General features: G+C 37.3%; 1 protein-coding gene across 5 annotated transcripts in view; it reads right to left on the bottom strand.

Annotated features, from left to right (window-relative positions):
* ARID2 (AT-rich interaction domain 2) overlaps positions 1-20,434 on the bottom strand; it is a 107,896-nt gene that overhangs the window by 18,563 nt on the left and 68,899 nt on the right. For 2 of the 5 annotated variants that reach the window (XM_085219908.1, XM_085219913.1), the window contains 10 exons: positions 18,791-18,958; positions 15,257-15,323; positions 14,921-15,171; positions 13,702-13,798; positions 13,414-13,623; positions 12,946-13,113; positions 11,269-11,344; positions 8,204-8,338; positions 7,527-7,726; positions 4,315-7,166 (listed from right to left, as the gene is read on the bottom strand). In XM_085219908.1, the coding sequence (XP_085076034.1) occupies positions 4,315-7,166; positions 7,527-7,726; positions 8,204-8,338; positions 11,269-11,344; positions 12,946-13,113; positions 13,414-13,623; positions 13,702-13,798; positions 14,921-15,171; positions 15,257-15,323; positions 18,791-18,958 (4,224 nt within the window). The remainder of the gene's footprint in view (positions 1-4,314; positions 7,167-7,526; positions 7,727-8,203; positions 8,339-11,268; positions 11,345-12,945; positions 13,114-13,413; positions 13,624-13,701; positions 13,799-14,920; positions 15,172-15,256; positions 15,324-18,790; positions 18,959-20,434) is intronic. The other 3 variants (XM_085219916.1, XM_085219920.1, XM_085219924.1) reach the window with 2 other exon arrangements.

Genomic DNA, 20,434 nt, shown 5'->3' with positions numbered 1-20,434 from the left:
CAGACAAACTCATTTGCTCTGTGACTAAGAATGAATTACATCTCCTGTGGTTACACACCTGCTTTCTGGTGCACAATAATCTTCAGCTTCCAAAACAATGGAGAGCAGGAGCAAACAGTTAAGGAGATGCTTACACTGTTTTGGCCATCTAAATTTCCACACAAGCATGCTCCATGTGGGAGGCCTTAGGAGAAATGGGAGTGCTTTATGAGGGGATAACAGTGATGCGCAGGAAAGTAAGTGATTATTTTAAAAGAGAGATGAGGCAATTTTGGAGGACTGCTCCAAAAGTAATGCCTCTAGTTTTAATATGTTAGTCAGGGGTGGATGTCAGTGGTATGGCAGTAGAGGTTGAACTTTCCCACTAATGTTGTGTTGCATTTTGTTGCCGTGTGACAGATGGCAGCAGAGGGGCATTCTGATAAAATGGCAACTGACGTGAGAGTGTGTATGAAGCAGAGGTGTCGCTGAAACCCTCCATGCAGAAAAAACTGCACCCACTGACATTCATCAAAGCTTGCTAACCACATATGGAGACCAAACAGTGGACAGCAGCTCAGTGAGGCGGTGGGTGGTGTGTTTCAGCAATAGCAACAGCAATGTGAAAGACAAGTCATGTTTGGGATGGCCATGCAGATTTTTTTAATTATTTTTTTAACAAGTGCAACATGTAAGGCTCTTGTTCATCTCTGGTGAAATAAACAGCTAACGGCAGTGTCTACAATGAAGAATAGTGTTTTGCAGTTGAGAATTTGCTCTATCAAATAGTATTAATGTGGTCTTTATATCTATGGTAGTTTCCATGGAAATAAATAAGAGGTATTACTTTCAGACTGATCTACATAAATTTGGTTTGCTCACTTTCACCTGGCAAAGTATCAGAGTGCTTCTTCAGAACATAAACCTACTGCGACAAACCATCATGGTTATATTCAACAGATGTTTTGGAAGAATCTTGAGTAAGAAAAAAAAATGGAAAAAAAAAAGTAAACAGATAGGTAATTACTCATTTCTTTTTCCTTTTCCTCCACCAGTCCAGCACAATACCTCAGGAAAGCCATAGTCCAGGAACAGAGTACCAGAAACAAAAGAAAAGAAAGCCAATGAAGTAAAGTGCCAACTTTGCTGTCTCTCAAGACTACACTTTCAAGGGCTTACAAAATACAGATATAAGAAAAAAATCCAACACTGTACATTGCATGTTCCTCTTCTGACATAACCCATATACACATAGGTCAATAGTTGTATAAAAATACAAAAAACGTATCTCTCAAGTTAGTATTTAAGTAGTTATTTTTCAGTGAGTTCTGCTCAGGTGTACAATTAACACTCGAACAATCACCTGGTGGTTGCTGGTGTATCTTCCAGGTCCTGATGGTACCTGGAAGATACCTGTACTTTTCCAACTGGATTTAGGTAGCAATACATAGGCTTTCTCGTAAATACAAAGTTCATAATTTTCATTATTGTGGCAAGCCATTTATTTTTCCCTCAAGGGTACAGTGGCAGCCAATTTCATACTACCTTTCATATTGCAAAACCAACCTTCTCTTAGCTTTTACATTCCCTTGAGAGTTATTTTACTCTTTTCCTTGCCTCCCCTTTGCTGTTTCCCTTTCTCTTTGTTTGTCTTATCTTTTCTTTAGTTCAAGGCTCCTCCTTTTCCCCTCTCTGCAGTTTATGACAACTCTCCTGCTGCATAACCAACACTAGCATCTATTTGCTATCTTTGGCATCTTCTTTTCCCCCTTCCTGCTGAGGTCTAATTTTATTACAAATTTTCTTCTATTTCTTTCTTACTTCTCTGAAATACACACTCTAGTTTAAAATAAAATTTATAGATAACTAGAAGGAAAATAAAGATAGCACGAAGGAAATCATGTACAAACAGCTTCAGCAGTTATACAATTTTGCGATGGCTAATATCCCTTTATTTCCTGTCCCTCACCATTTCTCTTCACTGAAGTGTATTTATACTAAATTTCACACTGTCTGTAGAAGTCGTCTGTTCTCTTATTTCCGCTGCAAGATACAAAACATACAGGAGGTACCACAGAGAGGATAAAACAATACAGATGTTCAACTGAAAACAGTGCTCCTTAGCTGCTGCCTTTCAAAAAGTTAGAGACAAGGAAGCTGCTTGTCATACAAGGAAGACTCCCAAAATAGGAGCGTGAAAATCATTTCCTATGATTACAGAGGACCTAGACCTAACAGTCATCAGTGAAACTCACGCTGAGCTCATAAGAATTAGGCTCTGTAGTACTTCTGGATGTCCTAAGTGTACTCCTAAAAAAAGCAGATTCAATACTGGTAACTTTGCATCTGCTTTTCCAACAGAACAATGCCTATGCAGCGGCTTCAGGGGGTGGGGGAAAGAGCTTGACAGGATGACTTCAGTACCATTTATAATTCAACACACAATTTTGAAATGAAGTTTTCTTTTGTGATTTTGAAGAAAGCAAGGGCAAGCTAAATTCCATGGAGACAGACATTAAGCAGACTTGCACTGAATGGCAGAAGCCGCTGGCAACATCTCTGTTTGCATAAGCAATAAAAAAAAAAACATAAACATGTACAAAATATTAAGGAAAGTGTACAAGAAATTACATGCCATCTTTAAGAAAGTATAATCACATAAAATAGTCCTTTTTTTTGTTTGTTTCATTTTCATAATAGAACAGGTAATCTAATATAAATGAAGTTGCTAGCTGTACTACTGCTCTCCTCAAGAAATGGAATTTTAGCAGTTTAGCAGGCATCAGAGACCCAAAAGCAAACTCTCGACAGCTACATGTCCAGGAAAAAAATAACCGCAGGCAACAGTTATCCCAGTCCAAAGACACGGTCACTGCATTTTCTACTTCAGCCAAATCCTTAGTGAAGCTATTAAAGACAATCAAACTGTGCAACTGCTAAAAACATTCACTGCAAAAAGCAAGACATACAGCTAATATATCCACATTGCAGAAAATGTGCCATTTATCTTGTGCACTGTCCCTGCGCTGCCAAGATATACTTTCATTTTGGTCTAATTATTTCCAGTAAGAACAAAGATAAATAAAGTATCAGAAGAACTACAGATCTCTCTGTCATAAATGCACATGCAAATATTTAGGTTTTAAAGACATTCGGAAAATATAGCTCTATGGAATACATTTAAAAGAAAAAGAAAACTACAATTACATGATGGAAACATGAAAGAGCTTTCTACAGAAACTGAACTTCACACAGAAAAAGCAGTAATGCTAGCTATCATATGCTGAACTTGAATTCTAGCTCTGTTTAAGTTTATAAGGCCTGCACTTCCTACCATTTCAAAACCTAACCAAAATCAAAGAAATAAAAAAGGAAAATGAATAAAACAAAACTGTCATACCTATATGTCAAAAAACACTAATATACACTCAGAATTTCCTCTCTACACTGTCAGAATTTTGTGACTGTCAAACCTAATATTCCATTCTTTTTGCTCTTATTCAGGTTAGAAAGGGTGAAAGTTTCTTTGGAGAGAGATTTTATATCCACGTACAAAGCCAAAATAAAATCTTGAGACTGGAACAATCTCAAGCACGATTACTCTCACAGCTTTTAAATACTCATGAAACTGCTGAACATACCTCATTTCTTGTAAAGTCTTAGGAAGAAAGTACTTTAAAAATATTTTTCTAAAAAAGTTCAAGATAAAACAGGCTTTCTCCAAAGTTTTTAGAACAATATAAAAAAAACCCATTACTAATTGTATCAATAAAATAAACATTACAAGTATTTTGTTATGAACAAACATAAACACATATTCTGACACACTTAGAAAGCAATACTTTATCCTGACTGTAGTAAATTGAAGCAAGCCTAACAAGATCACCCTTAAATACAAGAATTTCAACAAATTTTAGCAGGCCAGATGCAGCTGCAGTGATTAACAAACTATCTTGCAAAAAATATGTTTGCTCCATACGCAGTAAGGACCAAGAATAAAATGCAGAACAACACTACTGTTTTTACAAGACGGTACAATAAATCGTCTTTGTTTTTTAAACAGTAAATCCTTTAAAGAGGAAACTAGTGAGAGCAAGTTCCTCCCTTACTGTATATTATGAAGCTCCAGACCACTGTAAATACCACTGTAGTCACTTATATCAAAAAGCATGCAAACTATTTGAACCTTAGTTTGTGAAAGAATGCAAACCATCATTTTCTGAATATTTTCAATTCCTTGCAAGATATCAACCGAGTTTACATTTTCATATATATTTCACAGCATTAAGTCATAATCAGAGTTGGAATAAACATAAAAAGTACACTGCAACATACCTGTGTGACCATGCTTTGTATATACGTGGTTGGTTGCTGCTGCTTTTGTTGAACAGCACTTTCTATTGCTACTTTCGCTACAGTGCTTGGATCCGCTCCAGCTGGCACAGCAACCATAGTTGCACTGCAACCAGCATTGTTGGGGTCACTGATTGTAACAATTCTAACTCCTACTTTATTTGGAATTCCTGGAACAGTTTCCCTGTCATTATCCTCTGCTGGCCTCTTTGCAATTTTGCATTCTGCTGTGCCATTAGTAGACCGAACTTCGGATGACAGGGTAGACTGGGACACTCTAGGTCCTGAGTGTGGAACTGCTATGATTTGATGCCCCTGTATAACAGAGGCTGTAGATTGTGGTGAGACAACTACACTTGGGCGTTGCTGAGGCACATCTGAATTCAAACTTGAAGCTAGAGGTCCATTAGGTAAATCAGTGTTGGTACCACTAAGTTGCTGGGTTAACAGTTTTGCAGCCTCCTGTGTACCGCTTACAACAGGTGAACTACTCAAAGTTAATACAGGCCCATTAGAAATTCTCTCCCCTTGATCACCTTTGGCAGTATCTTGCTGCGTGGCATCCAAATTCCCTTGTTGTTCCACTGAAGATATCTCACCATTTCCTACATGATTGGAAGTTTTGTGATTTGGAATGTTTTTGCTCAAATGAGAACCATCGCCTTTATCAAAATCACAGATTCCATTAACTAGGGGCTTCTTCAAATCACTTTTAATTTCCTGTGTGTCCATTTGTTCAAAGTTCTGCTTTCCAGGAGCTCCGTTCTCACCCATTTCTAATGATGGCCCATTACTGACTTGTGAGCACTGATTGGCCTCATTCTGTGTTTTCCCTGAGTTAGAAGGAGGTAGACTGGAGTCACTATACTTTCTCCCATTTAAAAGACTTCCCACCTGCATTTCATTTTCTTTTGCATCCCCATTGCTGGTGTTTGCAGCTCCTCTTCGGCAGGAAGGATTCTCCATAACTTCAATCTTACGTTCATGAATGTGTAAACCTGTTGCTTCCTTTGCTTCTTCCTCCTTTTGGCAAATTATTTTATCACCTTTGAATGGGGGAGCAGCAGTACACGGTGATTGTCCAGCTGAAGGTGCTTGAGTAGCTGGAAGTGTTTGCATCTGCAGCCCAACTCCTGTCTGAGCCCCACTCACTGCAATTCCAGCTGGAGCAATGATTTGAGTTGCATTTCCCTGACTCACAGTTGCAGTAGCAAAACTCGTATTTGGCACAACTGTTATAGTAACCTGGTTGCCAGTAGTCCCTTGGAAAATAGTTGCTGGGCTGTTTGAGATCAACTGACCTGGCAATATCTGTAAGTTAGAAATGGGCACTGTTTGTACTGCCCCTTGGGGCTGGACTGCACCCTGGACCAGCTGTTGTCCAACTAGCAGCTGCTGAGCTGAAGACTGCCCTTGTACTCCAAAACCTGGCGTTTGGTTATTGGCCATCTGATAAACCACCTGAGGGCTAGGAGCTCTTGCATTGTTAGGTGGAGGAATCTGTGGAGCTGGGAGTATAAGCTTCCCCCCTGGAGTTGAGGGGCCTCTTTTTGGAAGAAGTAGTTGCTTTATCAGACTAGATTCACCAGAGTTAGGCTGGCCAACTCCTGTATTAGCTTGCGGGGACTGAACTTGCATTTGCATCGGTGGTTGTACCTGTTGCTGCGAAGATGCTGGTGAATGTTGCTGCTGCTGTTGCTGCTGCTGCTGTCTCTTTACAGAAAGCATCTGGCTGACAGTAGGAGGGGGTCCTTGTGACTGAGAAGGGGTAGATGAAGATGACATAACTGTAGGGACTTGATTGTTTGTAACCGGACCTGGAGATGGTGAAGAAGATGGAGTAATGTTTGGCTGTCCAGTCAACTGAACAGTCTGACCAGGAGGAATAGAAGCTGGATTAGCAAGCACTATTTGGTGAATGGCTGGTGCATACGTTTGACCTTGCTGAGCTGGCTGGCTGACAATCACTACACTTTGCTGGGATGCTGGTTGTGGTGGTTGCTGCTGTGACTGCATCGGCTGCTGTACATTAGGTGGAACTTGCTGAGACGGCAGAGGCTTTGGTGCAATGTTCTGAAAGCCTACCCTAGAAGTTGGTGGGTTTTGGACGCCTGCAATTGCAACCACCTGCCCAGGTGCTACTTGGAAATTCTGAACAGTGGTGGCAGAAACAATGTTAGATGCAGAGGTTGTGACATACTGCTGTGGTGCTATGATGACTGTATCTTGTTGCTGGTTAGCAGTAGAGGACTGCTGAGATGGTGACTGCCCAGGTTGCGATGATGTGCTGATCAACTGTTGACCCTGTGAAACTGCTGAACTGCATGCTGGTATGTTTTGTACTCTGCCAAATATATGACCCTGAGGTACAGCTTGCTGAATTACTGTAACAGGAGTGCCTGAAGGTATCTGTCCTGGTACCACTGCATGCAGTGGAGACTGCTGTTGAATTACAGGTTGGTGGTGAAGCAACGTCTGAGAACCAACAACAGTAACGGACGGCTGTGGTCCTGTACTGCTGTGATTTTGATTTGAAGCTTGTGGTGCTCCTCCTACAGCAATAGTAACAGGAACGCCAGACTGGGGAACAGAGCTCTGTATTACTGTGGCCTTCACAACTTCACCAGGTATTGGACCTTTATTCTGTATAACAGTCATTGGAGCATTTTGCTGCTGCGCATGAACAGTATTTTGTGGAATTCTAGAAACAGTCTGTGCCACAGTATGAACACCTTGAATTGGAAAAGACATCTGTGTTGCTGTCAAAGTTGAAGACTGGTTAATAGGGGTCCTTTGATAATGATTTCCTACGCTTTGTGGCCCATGTGGGAGTCCTATTGAAATAAATAAGGTAAAAGTTTGAAAGCAAAAATTAGTTCAAAACAAAGAATATTTAAAACCCCAAGGCTCGAATTTTTAATTCTACGTGTTTTCTCAGCTATATTACATCTGAATAAATGATGCAGTGACAACGGCTTTTCTGCTGGCTGACAAGTCTACGGGTGACATGTCAAGTATTAGATCACATACAAGTACATACAGTAATACAATTATTCAGAACTTCATTCAATAAAAGGAATAAAACCACACTGTCCCTAACTCCAACACTTACAAACTATTTTGGGTAATTAAAAAAAAAAAATTATTCTCTGAGAATCAATGCAGAATACTCAATATTTAAATGATTAAAAAACCTGCTGGCGAAGGAGACGAAGACATGTCAGGAATTGAATCAACCCGAACAATTGGGGTAGACGAAGCTGGTTGCTGCTGATAGTACATCTGAATGGGAAGTGGTATAGCTCTCCTCTTCACTCCTACCACATGTATATGTGCTTGACCATTGTTAATTGGATCTTCTACTCTCTTCACTGTATGATTTGGAAAGACAGTTCTGCCAAACAGAACATAGATCAGTGTTAATGAACACAGTAACTCTACCCTCTTACAATGAGTGGCTTATTTTAAAAACATTAATCTAACGCTACTCTTACATGCACAGTAACTGCACCAGTGCCTGCATCTTTGCAATACAGCAGAATTCTCTGTAAGCTTCAGGGTATTCATCACAGGAGACCTGTGGTCAAACTGATGTTGGCACAGACTTGAACAAGTTAAGTAAAAACTACAGTATCTTCAAGAACTTTGTGAAAAAGAATTAAAAGGACTGTAAGCACAGAAGCAAGTCTACTAAAGATACTGAAATAGGATGAAATCAAACTATATTTCAATTAACATTTCAAAACTGCACATCTTTCGAACCCAACTTAGAACATCTTTTCTCAAAGAACTCTTAAGCTATGTGTTAACACTGCTAACACAGCGTTACAAACACCAGTCCCTTTTTTGCTGCACAATTTTTTCCTCTTACCGCAGACATTTATAAAATCCAGTTGATGTTAGGATTCCACCTCGAGCTAATTTACTACATGTAGAGAGGTATTCAGAGTACATTTCTGCTCGAGAGATTGAGCAATCAAGATTCACTTCAAAATGGGCATTCAACCTGAAGATGAAAAAATGGATTATGAAGCAAAACACAGTGACAATACAGCTGTTAAAACATTTCTGTTTGTATGAGAGAATTTTGAGACATGATAACATGAACAATAAAATTGCAATCTATTGTCTTGTCCAATGTCTGTTCCACACTTTTCACTTCTCGTTGCTTGTGATACCTAAGATATCCAGTCAGTATACAATCAATACTTTACTTACATAGAAATATGCAAAACAGTCCCCATATGTGCCTTTTTTACTGCACATTCAGAAGCAACAAAAAAAATAAAGATAGGATTTGTTTAGTGACCTTTCCTCCCCAAAACCTTTATGCTTATTTCTTAATGTCTCTTTTTTATCAAAAGATGGACTGAAGACGAGCTAATTCTTAATCAAACGTTTCCACACTAAACCTACTGAACATTCGTGTAAAAATCAATTATACATGAATATGGTCTTAATTCAAAACACAAGAAAGAACAGAGATAGAATAACCACCTCAGTCTGTGATTCTAAGAGATAGGAAGGCAGAAGAAAGGGGACTTGAACTCTGAAAGAGCATGCACATAAGACACATACTTGTTCCAGGAGTCATGCACTATGCAGGCATCATAAAATCCTTGAACAATCTATTCTGCCTGTCTATTCCTAGGAAAATTTCCAGAAGATTCTATATCTCCTACAGAAGAATCTGCACAAATGCACACACTACCCAGGAAGCTATGAGAGATGGTAGCGGTTTCTATCTGTAGATTTTATTCATTCAAGATCCATTATTCCAGCCCAGAGACATGCCAACAGATCATCCCCAGCAGTAAATGGACATAAGTAACTCTCTGCACAATTCTCAAATAGCGGTACCTGAACACAGGCTCAGACAGAACAAAAATATATTTAGGATGTCAGTATTCACTATGTGGTGCTAGCACTTTAGAAAACTGCACTGCATTCTCCTTTGTAGAGCCTCATACTCCCCTAAGAGCTAAATATTTCAAAGAGAAAAGCAAAGGATTACATTCTTTAAATCATCTTCTCTCATAAACAGTGAAGTGCAAGTATGTCATTTCTCCTGCAGTTTAGTTACAATTTTATTACAACAAAAATTGAGATCACATTCTGTAATAGAACGTCTAAGTAATAATTAAATCTGGCATATGAGACAAATGACTGTCCAGCTAGGTATATTCCATTAGGCTGACACACTGTCACTGGTACAAGCAGCATACAGAAGGTCAGACTTACAATGGTGGAATGTGAGCTGTGATTAGCACTTCCTGTCACATGCACTTATCTTACAGGAAGACTCATAAACCAGCTTAGCCTGGGTAGAATATATTCAGGAAGGTCAGCTTAAATACCTTTTTTTTCTGCTGCTTCCAAGAGATAACTTTTCTAACATCTAAAATTATAATTTGTTCATTTTCCAGTTTCTGTTAAAACATACAATGAAAATCTACATGAATGTAAGACACTCCTTGTCAGCACTGAGAAAAACACTTGCAAGGGGCTTGTTCTCTGCTCTAGATTTGTATTCTTTTAATTTTTCTTTTGCCAGCACAGATAGTATTTAAGGAAAATTTTCAGAAGTATATGTTATTTTTTATTATTCACTGGCTCATACCTATCACCAGAAGAAAATTAAGAACAAACTACTAGTTATACTCATCACTAATAGCTGTAGAAGCACACTGCATGCAGACTCTGAAACCAACCAGACTTTCCAAATCTTCCTGATAATATGATACACTGTTCTCTCCATTACTTCTTGTTACGAGATGGTACTGCAGAGTTACATAATGGTACCTACCCGTACTTATTTTAACAGCCAAAACTTGTATTTTACATTCTATGCACAGTGCAAAATTCACCTTGCCTAAATCCTTATTTCTGCAAGCTAGATGTCCCCAGTGCTCCCCACACTTAAGAGAGAGAAAGCAGCAGCAGAAGGTAATCTGTAATCTTGTCAGAAATCAGCCAGATGAAGACACTTTAACTACAGGGAAATCTTCCCCTCAGTAACTAAAAAGCAGTCTAGAAAACTGTCTCTGTGTAGCTAAAACCATGTAGATGGCTAAGTTGAAGTGTGGTGATCCCAACTTCAGGTATTCTCGTTTGAATATTTAAAGATGAAATTTTCAGTCTATGAATGGATTGCAAACAGCAGCACGATCAACATCAGTTGACCAAGAAGAAAACCTTCAATGTTTCTCCCATAAAAATAATGTTTTGCTGGAAGTAAAAACACTAAGCTTTTACAAATAATAACTACTTCACTTTGAAGGCTATTGTCTGATCAGTGAGATAACTGATGAACACATGAAGCGTGGAGTAGAAGCAGAAGTCCAAAATGAAGTGATTTACACAAATATCCAGAATGTGAGATTTACGTAAATGAAACATAGTTCAGAAAGATGATGCTCAGTCTACAGAACCATAAGCAGAACAGTTTTCTTAATATCTGACAAGCAGCCAACAATGACAGTATTAGATAAAGTGAGAGAACTTGGAAGGGATGCAGGCCCTAGCCTGCTTGAGATTTACAATGATCACATGAGAGTTTTGCAAGGCCTAGCTTTATAACTTGAGGATTACTTTTACATTGGTGCAGTAACACGGCAAAACATTACCTGATGAAAGTACTTGTGAAACAAAATGCTGCTTTACAACTTAATAAAAGTCAATGCAAGAGTTAAAAATCTAATCAAGTTATACTCTATGAGAGAATTTCAATCATCAACTCTCCAGGAATGAACGTGTTGGTTGAGTTTTTTCTTTCATACTCCTTCAAAGCAAGGACAGAATGGTTTTACTTCATACTTTTCAGAAAAAGTAGTCAAACAATGAATAGAAGCAAGTCAGAAAAATCTATAACTCATGAATACAGACATTATTATTTTTCTTCTCCATTTAAATATTTGAATAGAACGATACACTTACCACTGACATGCAAATTTCTCACTGTCTATTTCTACTATTCCTGGTGGTGGAGCAACATGTGGTGCTGTTCTAGAGGCTGTAGGGAAGGAAAAAAAAGTATTTGCTGAATGAAGAAAATGACTTTCACTGCCATAACTTTCCATGGGACAGTTTCTCCTGTTTTTCACAAGCAGGGTATTTCCATCTAAAATAAGTTGCAGAGGTGGCACAAGGCACACTATAGATTTGCTCCAATTTACCAAAACTAAGCAGGTAATTTTCCAACTCCTAACTTGAAACAAGTTTAACGTAAGGAATTTGTTGCAACATCATACTGATTTCTTTCATTCACCTGTTTATTCCCTTAAGACATATTCTTTTCCAGCCACTTTCACTGAGGTATCTGAACATGCTCAAGAAACACAGGACACACAAGTCAGTATGAGGGCTGCTCCAAAAGTAGTGCCTTCTATTTTATTATGTTGGTCCACGATGTCAGAGGCAGATGATGGTGGTATGGCAGTAGAGGTTGAACCTTCCCACCAATATTCTGTTACATTCTGTTGCCACGTGTAGCTGACAAAATGGTGTCTGACATGGAAGTGCATATGAAGCACAGATGTCACTGAATTCTTCCACGTGGAAAAAAAAATAGTACCCAGTGACATTCAACACTTTTGAACATATATGTAGATCAAACAGCGAATGTCAGCACAGTGAGGAGGTGGGTGGTGCATTTCAGCAATAGTAACAACAGCATGAAACACAAGACATTCTGGATGGCCATGCAGATTTTTACGAGCACAGCATGCAGGCTCTTGTTCACCACTGGCAAAAACGCATTACTAATGTTCATAACTGTTGAAAAATAGTGTTTTGTAGCTCAGAATTTGGTCTATCAAATAGTGTTACTGTGCTCTTTGTATGTGTTGTAGTTTTCCAGGAAATAAATAGAAGGCATTACTTTTGGAGCAATCTACATATCTGTCACATTTTTCTTCAGAGTGAATCCCTCTGTTCCATCTTATGTGAACCTGAGGTATACTGCTTTTATTTACTCAGGTGCTTTTATTAATAAAGACAGAAGGACATTTATGTGTTTTCCCCATTGATTAATAATTGCTGTGTCATCAACTTCAAAAGGACTGGTATTTAACTCTAAAATAAAATTGCAGAAGTTAATCCTTGAAATCTAGTTAATAGGTAAGGTCAATTAAGAAAACACTTTTCACACTTTAAATAATGCAATTAAAATTGAGTTCACATCACGAGCTTCAAAATAGGCATTCTGTATGCCTCTTATCTCTGTAATTCTACCAAGTAGTTTATGTTATTAACCAGTAATATTCTGTATAAAATGCAATATAAAATAATTTGTTTCCATTATTTCCAGAGAACTAATCCAGAAAAAATACTCTGTTTCAAATGAAAAAAAGTTAAGAACAGTGTGCATTAATTTTTCAGTAAATTTTCAGAAGAGCAACTGAAAAATATTAAGATCCTTTCTTTTTCACAACAGCTTTAGCGACCAAAACGTTCTATTTGCTTTCTGAACAAACATCTGAGAAAGATACCACATATTGTGTATAACACCACACTTACTTACATAACCCAATCAGAAACCTCCAAAGGACAGAAATCACATAGGTCATATAGAAAACTCTGCAGAAGAGTATGTTCCTCTGTAGTGATACTAACCTGCGATACCTGTTGCATGTGCCTGTGAAGAACCATGATCCATCATAGGTGGTCTGACATCAGGTACTCCTTGCTGGCTAACACACTGATGTTCAATGAGTTTAACAGCAGTGAGTGCATCAGGCCCAAACATTTGGATGTCCATAGAAACCAGACACACTAACGTATCTGAAGTATTAAATGCAAAATCAAAAATAACATTAGGACAATATAAATGAGGCTAGGATGTTCTGATTCGCTTTAACATTGCCTTGTGTTGAATGAAACCAAGCCTCTGTATGCTTCTGTAGATCTGTACTTAAGTTATCAATGGCATTTAAAAAAATCTAGCTTCCATAGTTACTAGCATAATTAATTTCTTGCAAACACAAAGAATTTTAATATTTTTAACCACTGAACTTGACCTTTTCTAAAGTCTTTCTTCCTACATAAATGAGAATAGTGTATTTTGTCTTGCTCGTCTCTTACCTATGCTCTTCTCTACTTTAGAAATCTTTGTGCAGGCTACTTCTCCCATTTCTGTGAGCATGTATAGCACCTCAAGTGCTGAGATTACAAGCAGCACATCTGGTAGTGTGAGATGACATATGATCTCCTTGTACGACTCTTGATCCACATATTCACAGATTAAGACACCATTATCTTCAGCCTTACAAAGATTCGCCAAGATTTCCATGCCTGTAAAACAAATACAAAACAGTTTAACAGCAATAATTGCAATTCTAGAAACACAACAAGAATAGCTTGGTAACTTACCTCTCATTTTTAAAAATCTATCCCTTGACATGAGGCATTTTGTAACAGTGTGAAACATTAGATGAGTAGTTTTGAAATCAACAGGATCCAAGAGAAGCTGGAAAAGGAAAAGAAAAAAAAAAATCTATGACTAACACTATGCGTATCATGCTATTAGTTCAAATCCTTAATCAAATATACATTTCAAAATATACATTTCAAAATATAAGATTCAAGAGTGCTTAAATACAGCACAGCTTTGTAACATATGTTCACAAAGTCTTTTTTTTTGGTTTGTTCGTTTGTTTTAATTTTAGTTAGCATTTTTAGTCCCTTTTTCCTTTCCTACTCTGAAGTAGCTGTCTAATTTATACTTTCCTAGGAATAACTAAAATAAGCTTACTTCTGTAAAGTCAATGGTATACTCAAATATTTGAGCATCCAACAAAGAACAGAACTTGAGTAAGAGGCATTCCTTCCCAAAAGCTACCACCACAACCATTCATCCTGTTTCTATCCATTCCTACTTTCTGATCAGATCTCAAGGCACTGAAACATGTAACATTCTTTCTTATTCATGAGAAAGTGGATACACAGTAAATAAAAATAGCTTTTTCAGACAGTAGACCAATCCTTCAAGTCTCATTCTCTGATATCCAGCATTTTAAATTAAATTTACTGGTTTTATTTTAAAATAATACATTGCCTGAACATATCTACTTGTAAAATCCGTATGATTTATGTGCACAATGATGGCAGACTGAAATAGCATATTTTATTACTTTCAAGTCTCTTTGAAAAGGACGTCTCACATCATTCAGGCAGTATATCCAGGGCCATATGACTATCATACCAGTGTGCACTAAACATGGCATAAAAACCTCCACCACCCCATTTCCCAAACATATGATTTTTAATTAATAACTGAAGGAAGTACAAAGCAAATGTATGCAGAAAGTAACTGATTTCCCTCCTCCCGTCTATAAAACTGAACTGAAAATTATGCAGTATGAACTTCCTGCATATCCCCATACCATCATTCTTTTCCACACGAGTCCATTTAAACAAACTAATACACACAACCTGTACTTTACTTTGGGCTATTTGCTATTTACAGATTAAGAGAATGATTTATTTACTATTTCGTTCAATGATCAAGGAAGAGCGATTTATTTAATTAACATTAAAGTAAAGCCTTTATCAAACAATATTTTAATTATTCTGTTTGGAAGAACATTACCTCTGCTGCAATATTTCCCAGCGTGTCAAGCCCCAACTGCCGCAGAGAAATAAAATGACTGTGAGCAGAGAGTAGCAGGAACCGAAGACAAGTACGATTAGCTGCCAGAAGTTTAACATTTCCCTCTTCAAAAGAAAGATTACGTAAAATCACTGCAATCTGCAGTACCCGCTGCCCTTCGATATCATTAATGCCCAGTTTGCGAGGTGGATGAAATAAGGATTCCCAAATCCAATCTTCTGATGGAATATCTGCAAAGGGAACATATTTATTTTAGTCCTTCCCTTCCTATGTTCACAAACACATACGTATGTGATTTTAGTCAAGATTTCTCACCTTGAGATTTGCTTCTGTCAGAAATTAGGTCACGTACTTCAATATCCTCAACAATATCCCTCCAAAACTGAAGAAAAAATTAGAAATACACTTAATTTTTAGTGGATTATATTTCTTGAAATACTATTTTTATTCCCAGTACTTTAAAATACTTTTGAATGGGAGAAAGTTTATTCTTTAAAAATCCCCCAGTACCTTGAGTCTTAACTTACCTAACAATAACACAATTTTTCACTCATGGAATGATATGAGAGATGTTTAATGGCTTACATTTCGGAAGCTCTTTCTTTTTCAAGGACCAGAAGTATGTGTTCATGATGAACCAACTCTACCCTGGATCTATATTGCTGATACACATACTGAAACTACACAGAGTTTTCCATTAAAAAATTAGAAATTCAGCAGCAAGTGGGAAAAAAGTATAATTCATTTTTGTTCACTTCCCACAAGCAGTGAAGTCCTAAGGAAGATGACTGAGTTTCAGTAAATCTCAGCTCCTGCCACACGTCCAGCACTTAAGATTTCTATCTAGACAGACACGCTTAAGCTCCTATGTTTTTCCCACATCACCTTAAATAAATGAAAACAGAATCAACAACCACCATCACATCACCACCAGCCTTATTAATAAAGCAAATCAGAATGTTTCAGTAGACTAGAATTCAAATTGGTTTACAGATATGCGGCCAATCTGTAAATGATTATGTTGCTAGAACTGCTGAAGTAACAATCACTCAAGGGATCAAGTTTGCAAGCTAGTAAAAACATACACTCTAATATATACTAATACAAATATATATATATTCTAATGTATATGTTTCAATAAAAATACAAACTTTCCTATAACTAATGTATATATTCCTGACTCATTAATGAAATACAGCTACTCTACTAGCCATGAACACAGAATAAAAGCACACATAAATCTCAATTAAAAGGAAAGGATGGTACATCCAACCAAACAGCAGGAAAAATTATGCTATGCAAATATAATTACTAAATTAGAGCACTCATACCAAGCTTGACACTATTATCTTCTTGAAAAAAACAGAATACTACAGATTTTCTAAATTGGAAAGAAAAGAATTTTATTTTCCATTGCAATGCCAGTAAACGACATCCAAATGCTGTTTAGTAAAGAGGACTGCTTGCACAGAAAGGATTATTACCTCATTTTCATAAAGACAAGAAAGCCTAACTTCTCATCATTTGTGACAACAGATTTTTCAAGTTAATTTTGAGGCTACCATGAAAATTCAAGGAAGACCAAGGCACGGAAGTAAAGTTTACTGAATGTACTTCATTTTGACCTGCCTTTCCTGAAACTTGTTCCATAAATGTTGTAAAGAGCACACAGAAAGTCTATCTCCTGGAAATGCATTGGCCAGTATACGCTTTCCTTTAGAATGCTTCCTTTTGGAAAAGACAGTAAGCCTTCACATTCTACTGCTAAAGAAAAATCTTACAAGCTTTTGAAGATCAGTTGTTTGATCAGTTAAGGATTTTATTTATTTATTTAAAGTGAGAGGCTGAAAGTCTTAATCTTTAACAAAAACCTATTTGGAAGTAGATGAAGTCAAACACTGTCATGTTGAGACTGCTATCACATGTTAAATGTTAAAATAGCATCGTGTTTTGCTAGCTGAATCCTCCAATCTAATTTTTTTTTTTTTTTTTTGCCACTCAATACTTCAGCTCATAGTCCAAAATGTAACATTTAAAAATCTTTGGAAATAAAAAATCTCAAACGAGCAAATTTTTTTGTCTACACGGCAAATCATAGAATGGTTCAGGTTGGAAGGGACCTTTAAGATCATGCAGTTCCAACCCCCATTGCTACAGGCAGGGACACCTCCCACTAGACCAGGTTGCTCAAAGCCCCATCCAGCCTGGCCTTGAATGCTTCCAGGAAGGGGCATCCACAGCCTCACTGGGCAACCTGTTCCTGTCTCCCCACGCTCACAGTAAAGAGCTTCTTTCGGATATCCAGTCATCTTGGACGCATTCTCAAAAGGATGGAAAATTAGGATATAAGCTTTTTGCAGATGAAGACACAGCAGGTACTGCTGAAATTAAAGCCTCACAGTCCTAAAGCCTCACATCTCACCTAGTATTTCACTATGCTCGAACACCTGAAAAACTCTTCCATTCCTTAAGGAGCAGTCTGTAAAACAATTCTAGCTGTCAGGTCAGATAACATTTCTTTTTCCCCCCAGAAAAGAATGAGACACAGCTTCTTTCTGTAAGCTAAAATGAGAGAGATACCAAGGCACCAAAGAAAGTTTACCTACAGTTATTTAACTAACAGTTAAACTCTTAACTTAACTAAACAGTTAAACTCTGAATTGTTTCATTATAGAGTTGTGAACACAAGATGCTAACCAGTCAAACTAGAGATTTTTGTGCCTCACGGTTACCTAGAATATACATATAAGCCTTGTAAGGTACTCAAAGCACACCAGAAGAACATGTGTGCCCCACTGCATCAGATCCTCCATATTCAAGAAATCTGGAGGTCTCTTAAAGCTCTAAGGAGGAGAACCTGGAAGATTAGACGTGAACATACAGACAATATAACATTTATAAAGTATATGTTTTCTTCTTTCATGTTTATTTCTACATACATCACTGTGGATGATAATGCTCACAACACTCTTATCATATTCTCTTTAGTCTAGTCATTCATCCAAATAAGGCAGAAGAGCTTGTTTCTACATAGCATATGGAAAAGAACCTAACTGATTCATCCATGACAGCTGATGATTCATCAGAGCATTCAGGGAAATGCTATCACAACCAGAAGGTCAGCAGTAAGTAATCCCTGGTTCTAGAACCAGTTGGGCCTGGATCAGGAGAATATTCATTTCTTGTATTGATTAATACAGAGACACGAATATGTTCAGACAGACACGTACCAGTATATTCTTGGAGAAGGTAAAAAAAAATAACAAACTCAGGAAACATTATGCTCCATCTTCCATTCAACAGGCCAGTAACTTAAGCAGCTTAACTAGCCAGTAACATGTTAAAAAATTCAAGTACATAGGTAAAACCCCAAGACATCTGGTAGTTAATGTAGCAATCTCAGAGATGGACAGCTAACTGTAGAAGGATTTCCCAGGACTCTAGTTATTGACAAGCATTTTGAAACAAATCCTGAATGTACAGATGGAAGCTTGATATGTTTTAATCACCATTCTGAGCTCCAATACACCTGAAGGCTTCACCCTAGATAGCTGAGATCTGTTCTTCTTTAATTACAAAAACCTTAAAATAAAAAAAAACAAAAACAAAAAAACAACATAGTAGAGGAAAAAAGCATATAAACAAAGAATAGCATCTTGTTCTGAAAGTTATCCTCTGGAATACTCATGAAATACAGATATTTCCATACCTAAGACAGACCTTCACATTGGAATCAAGTGTCCTGCTAGCAAATGATCGGGGGAAAAAAAAGAAAAAAAAAAAAAAAGAAAAGAAACCACCCTTCCTCTAATGCACTAGGGTTACCTCAGTGTTTGCCATCTTGTATACCTGAGTAAAGGTGTTGAGACATCTTAAGTTCAGAGTGAGATTGCAGCCTCTATTCCTTCTCTTTACACGGGAAGAGGGTCCTAAATCACCTTTTTTGGATTTAAGCAGACTGGCTTGATTGCTCTCAGTCCATTCAACATTTGTTTCCTGCCTAAGCAGGAAAGATCCCTGAAAAGAATGGGGGGGAGCAGAGAATGACAAGGTGGAAAATAGAATTACATGATCTACATACAATGTTTGAGATCCACCTGTGAGAAAAGAACAAGACAAAACATGCCAGCTTTTTTATTTTCCCAAAGAAAAGGCAGAAGTGGAAAAGGATGGGTTAGGTCAAGCCGTCTGGGTGCTCATTTTAAAAAAATATGGAGGCAAGAAAGCAAGCATCACAAGAAGTTTTTCTTCCCTACTACAAACTATGGATAGTTGCAGTTTGATATTACTTATAAACAGAAATGAACAGAAAGGAAGCAAAAGTGTAGCTCTTTTCAACATTTATTCCTATATTTTAGTTTGTTATATAATTTGAATATAAAGCTAAAACTTGGAAGCAAACAAGTAACACTTGACTGTGGGACATCCCGATGGTAAGAGATAATGGCCAAGAGTTAAGGAAATTGATTCACGTGCACCATCTGATTACTGTCAATAGACAAGTTCCTCTGGAAAAAGATGCACAAGATTACACAGAATTCAGTGAAAATCAGATTAACTAAATTTTCACAACAAACAACGGACATTTGAGCCCACAAATCATGTAATGTAGCAGCAATCGTGACTACTTATTGTCCAAGAAAAATAGGAGGGCAAGTGGAGCCAAGTCTGTGCTTAACAGCTTGATGGATCACTAAGAGAGAGACATTTGAAAAGTCTTTCAGGCATTTGCGTTTGGAATGATCTCTCTCTTTCTACACATGTATCAGTCAGACTCAAAGAATAAATGCACAGTAAGTTAATGTTAATATAAGAAGAAGAGAGCTGGACAACAAAATAACTACTTGGAAAAAAAAAAAAAGAAGAAAACTGGAGAACTAAAGCATTATGCAAAGCAATAAAGAAAGCACAAAAATTGCATGAGAACAAACTTTGGAATTCCACAGCCAAGAACTCCAAGAACTTAAATAAGGACAAGGTTTTATTCCAAATAACTGGAGATTTAAGCTTAATGGCAGGAATGGGAGACCTCAAAAGGAGCAAAATCAACAAACTAACACAGCTATAAAGGAAAACAGAAGGCATAATTAAAATGATATTCAAACTCCGGCAATTCATGGAACAGAGACTGAGTACGTATTCATGTTCAAGATTTTGATTTAGTTTAGCACTGTACAAGGTGAGAAGGTATCCAGCACTACATAAAACTGAAATTATAAAAAATTATTTGGAAAATTTGTAATGCAGGGAGGATTGGTAAAAAAAATAAATAAATAAAAATGGATTCTCTCAAAGTTTAGTATTAAATAAAGAAATACACCACTTTTCATCTTTACCTTCAACAGGACTATCAGTGGTGTCAGAGGATACAAGTAAAGATGCATATCCCTTTGTCTGCATGACATTATCAGACTAGTAGACTGTTCTGAAAAATTCATGATACTACTGCCCATTTACAAAGCTTCACAAATGACAGCTTACCACGAATTGTGA

This window comes from Meleagris gallopavo, chromosome 1, assembly GCF_905368555.1.
Source record: "Meleagris gallopavo chromosome 1, MGAL_WU_HG_1.1, whole genome shotgun sequence".
NCBI lineage: Eukaryota > Metazoa > Chordata > Aves > Galliformes > Phasianidae > Meleagris > Meleagris gallopavo.
This window is presented reverse-complemented; position numbering and strand designations above follow the sequence as displayed.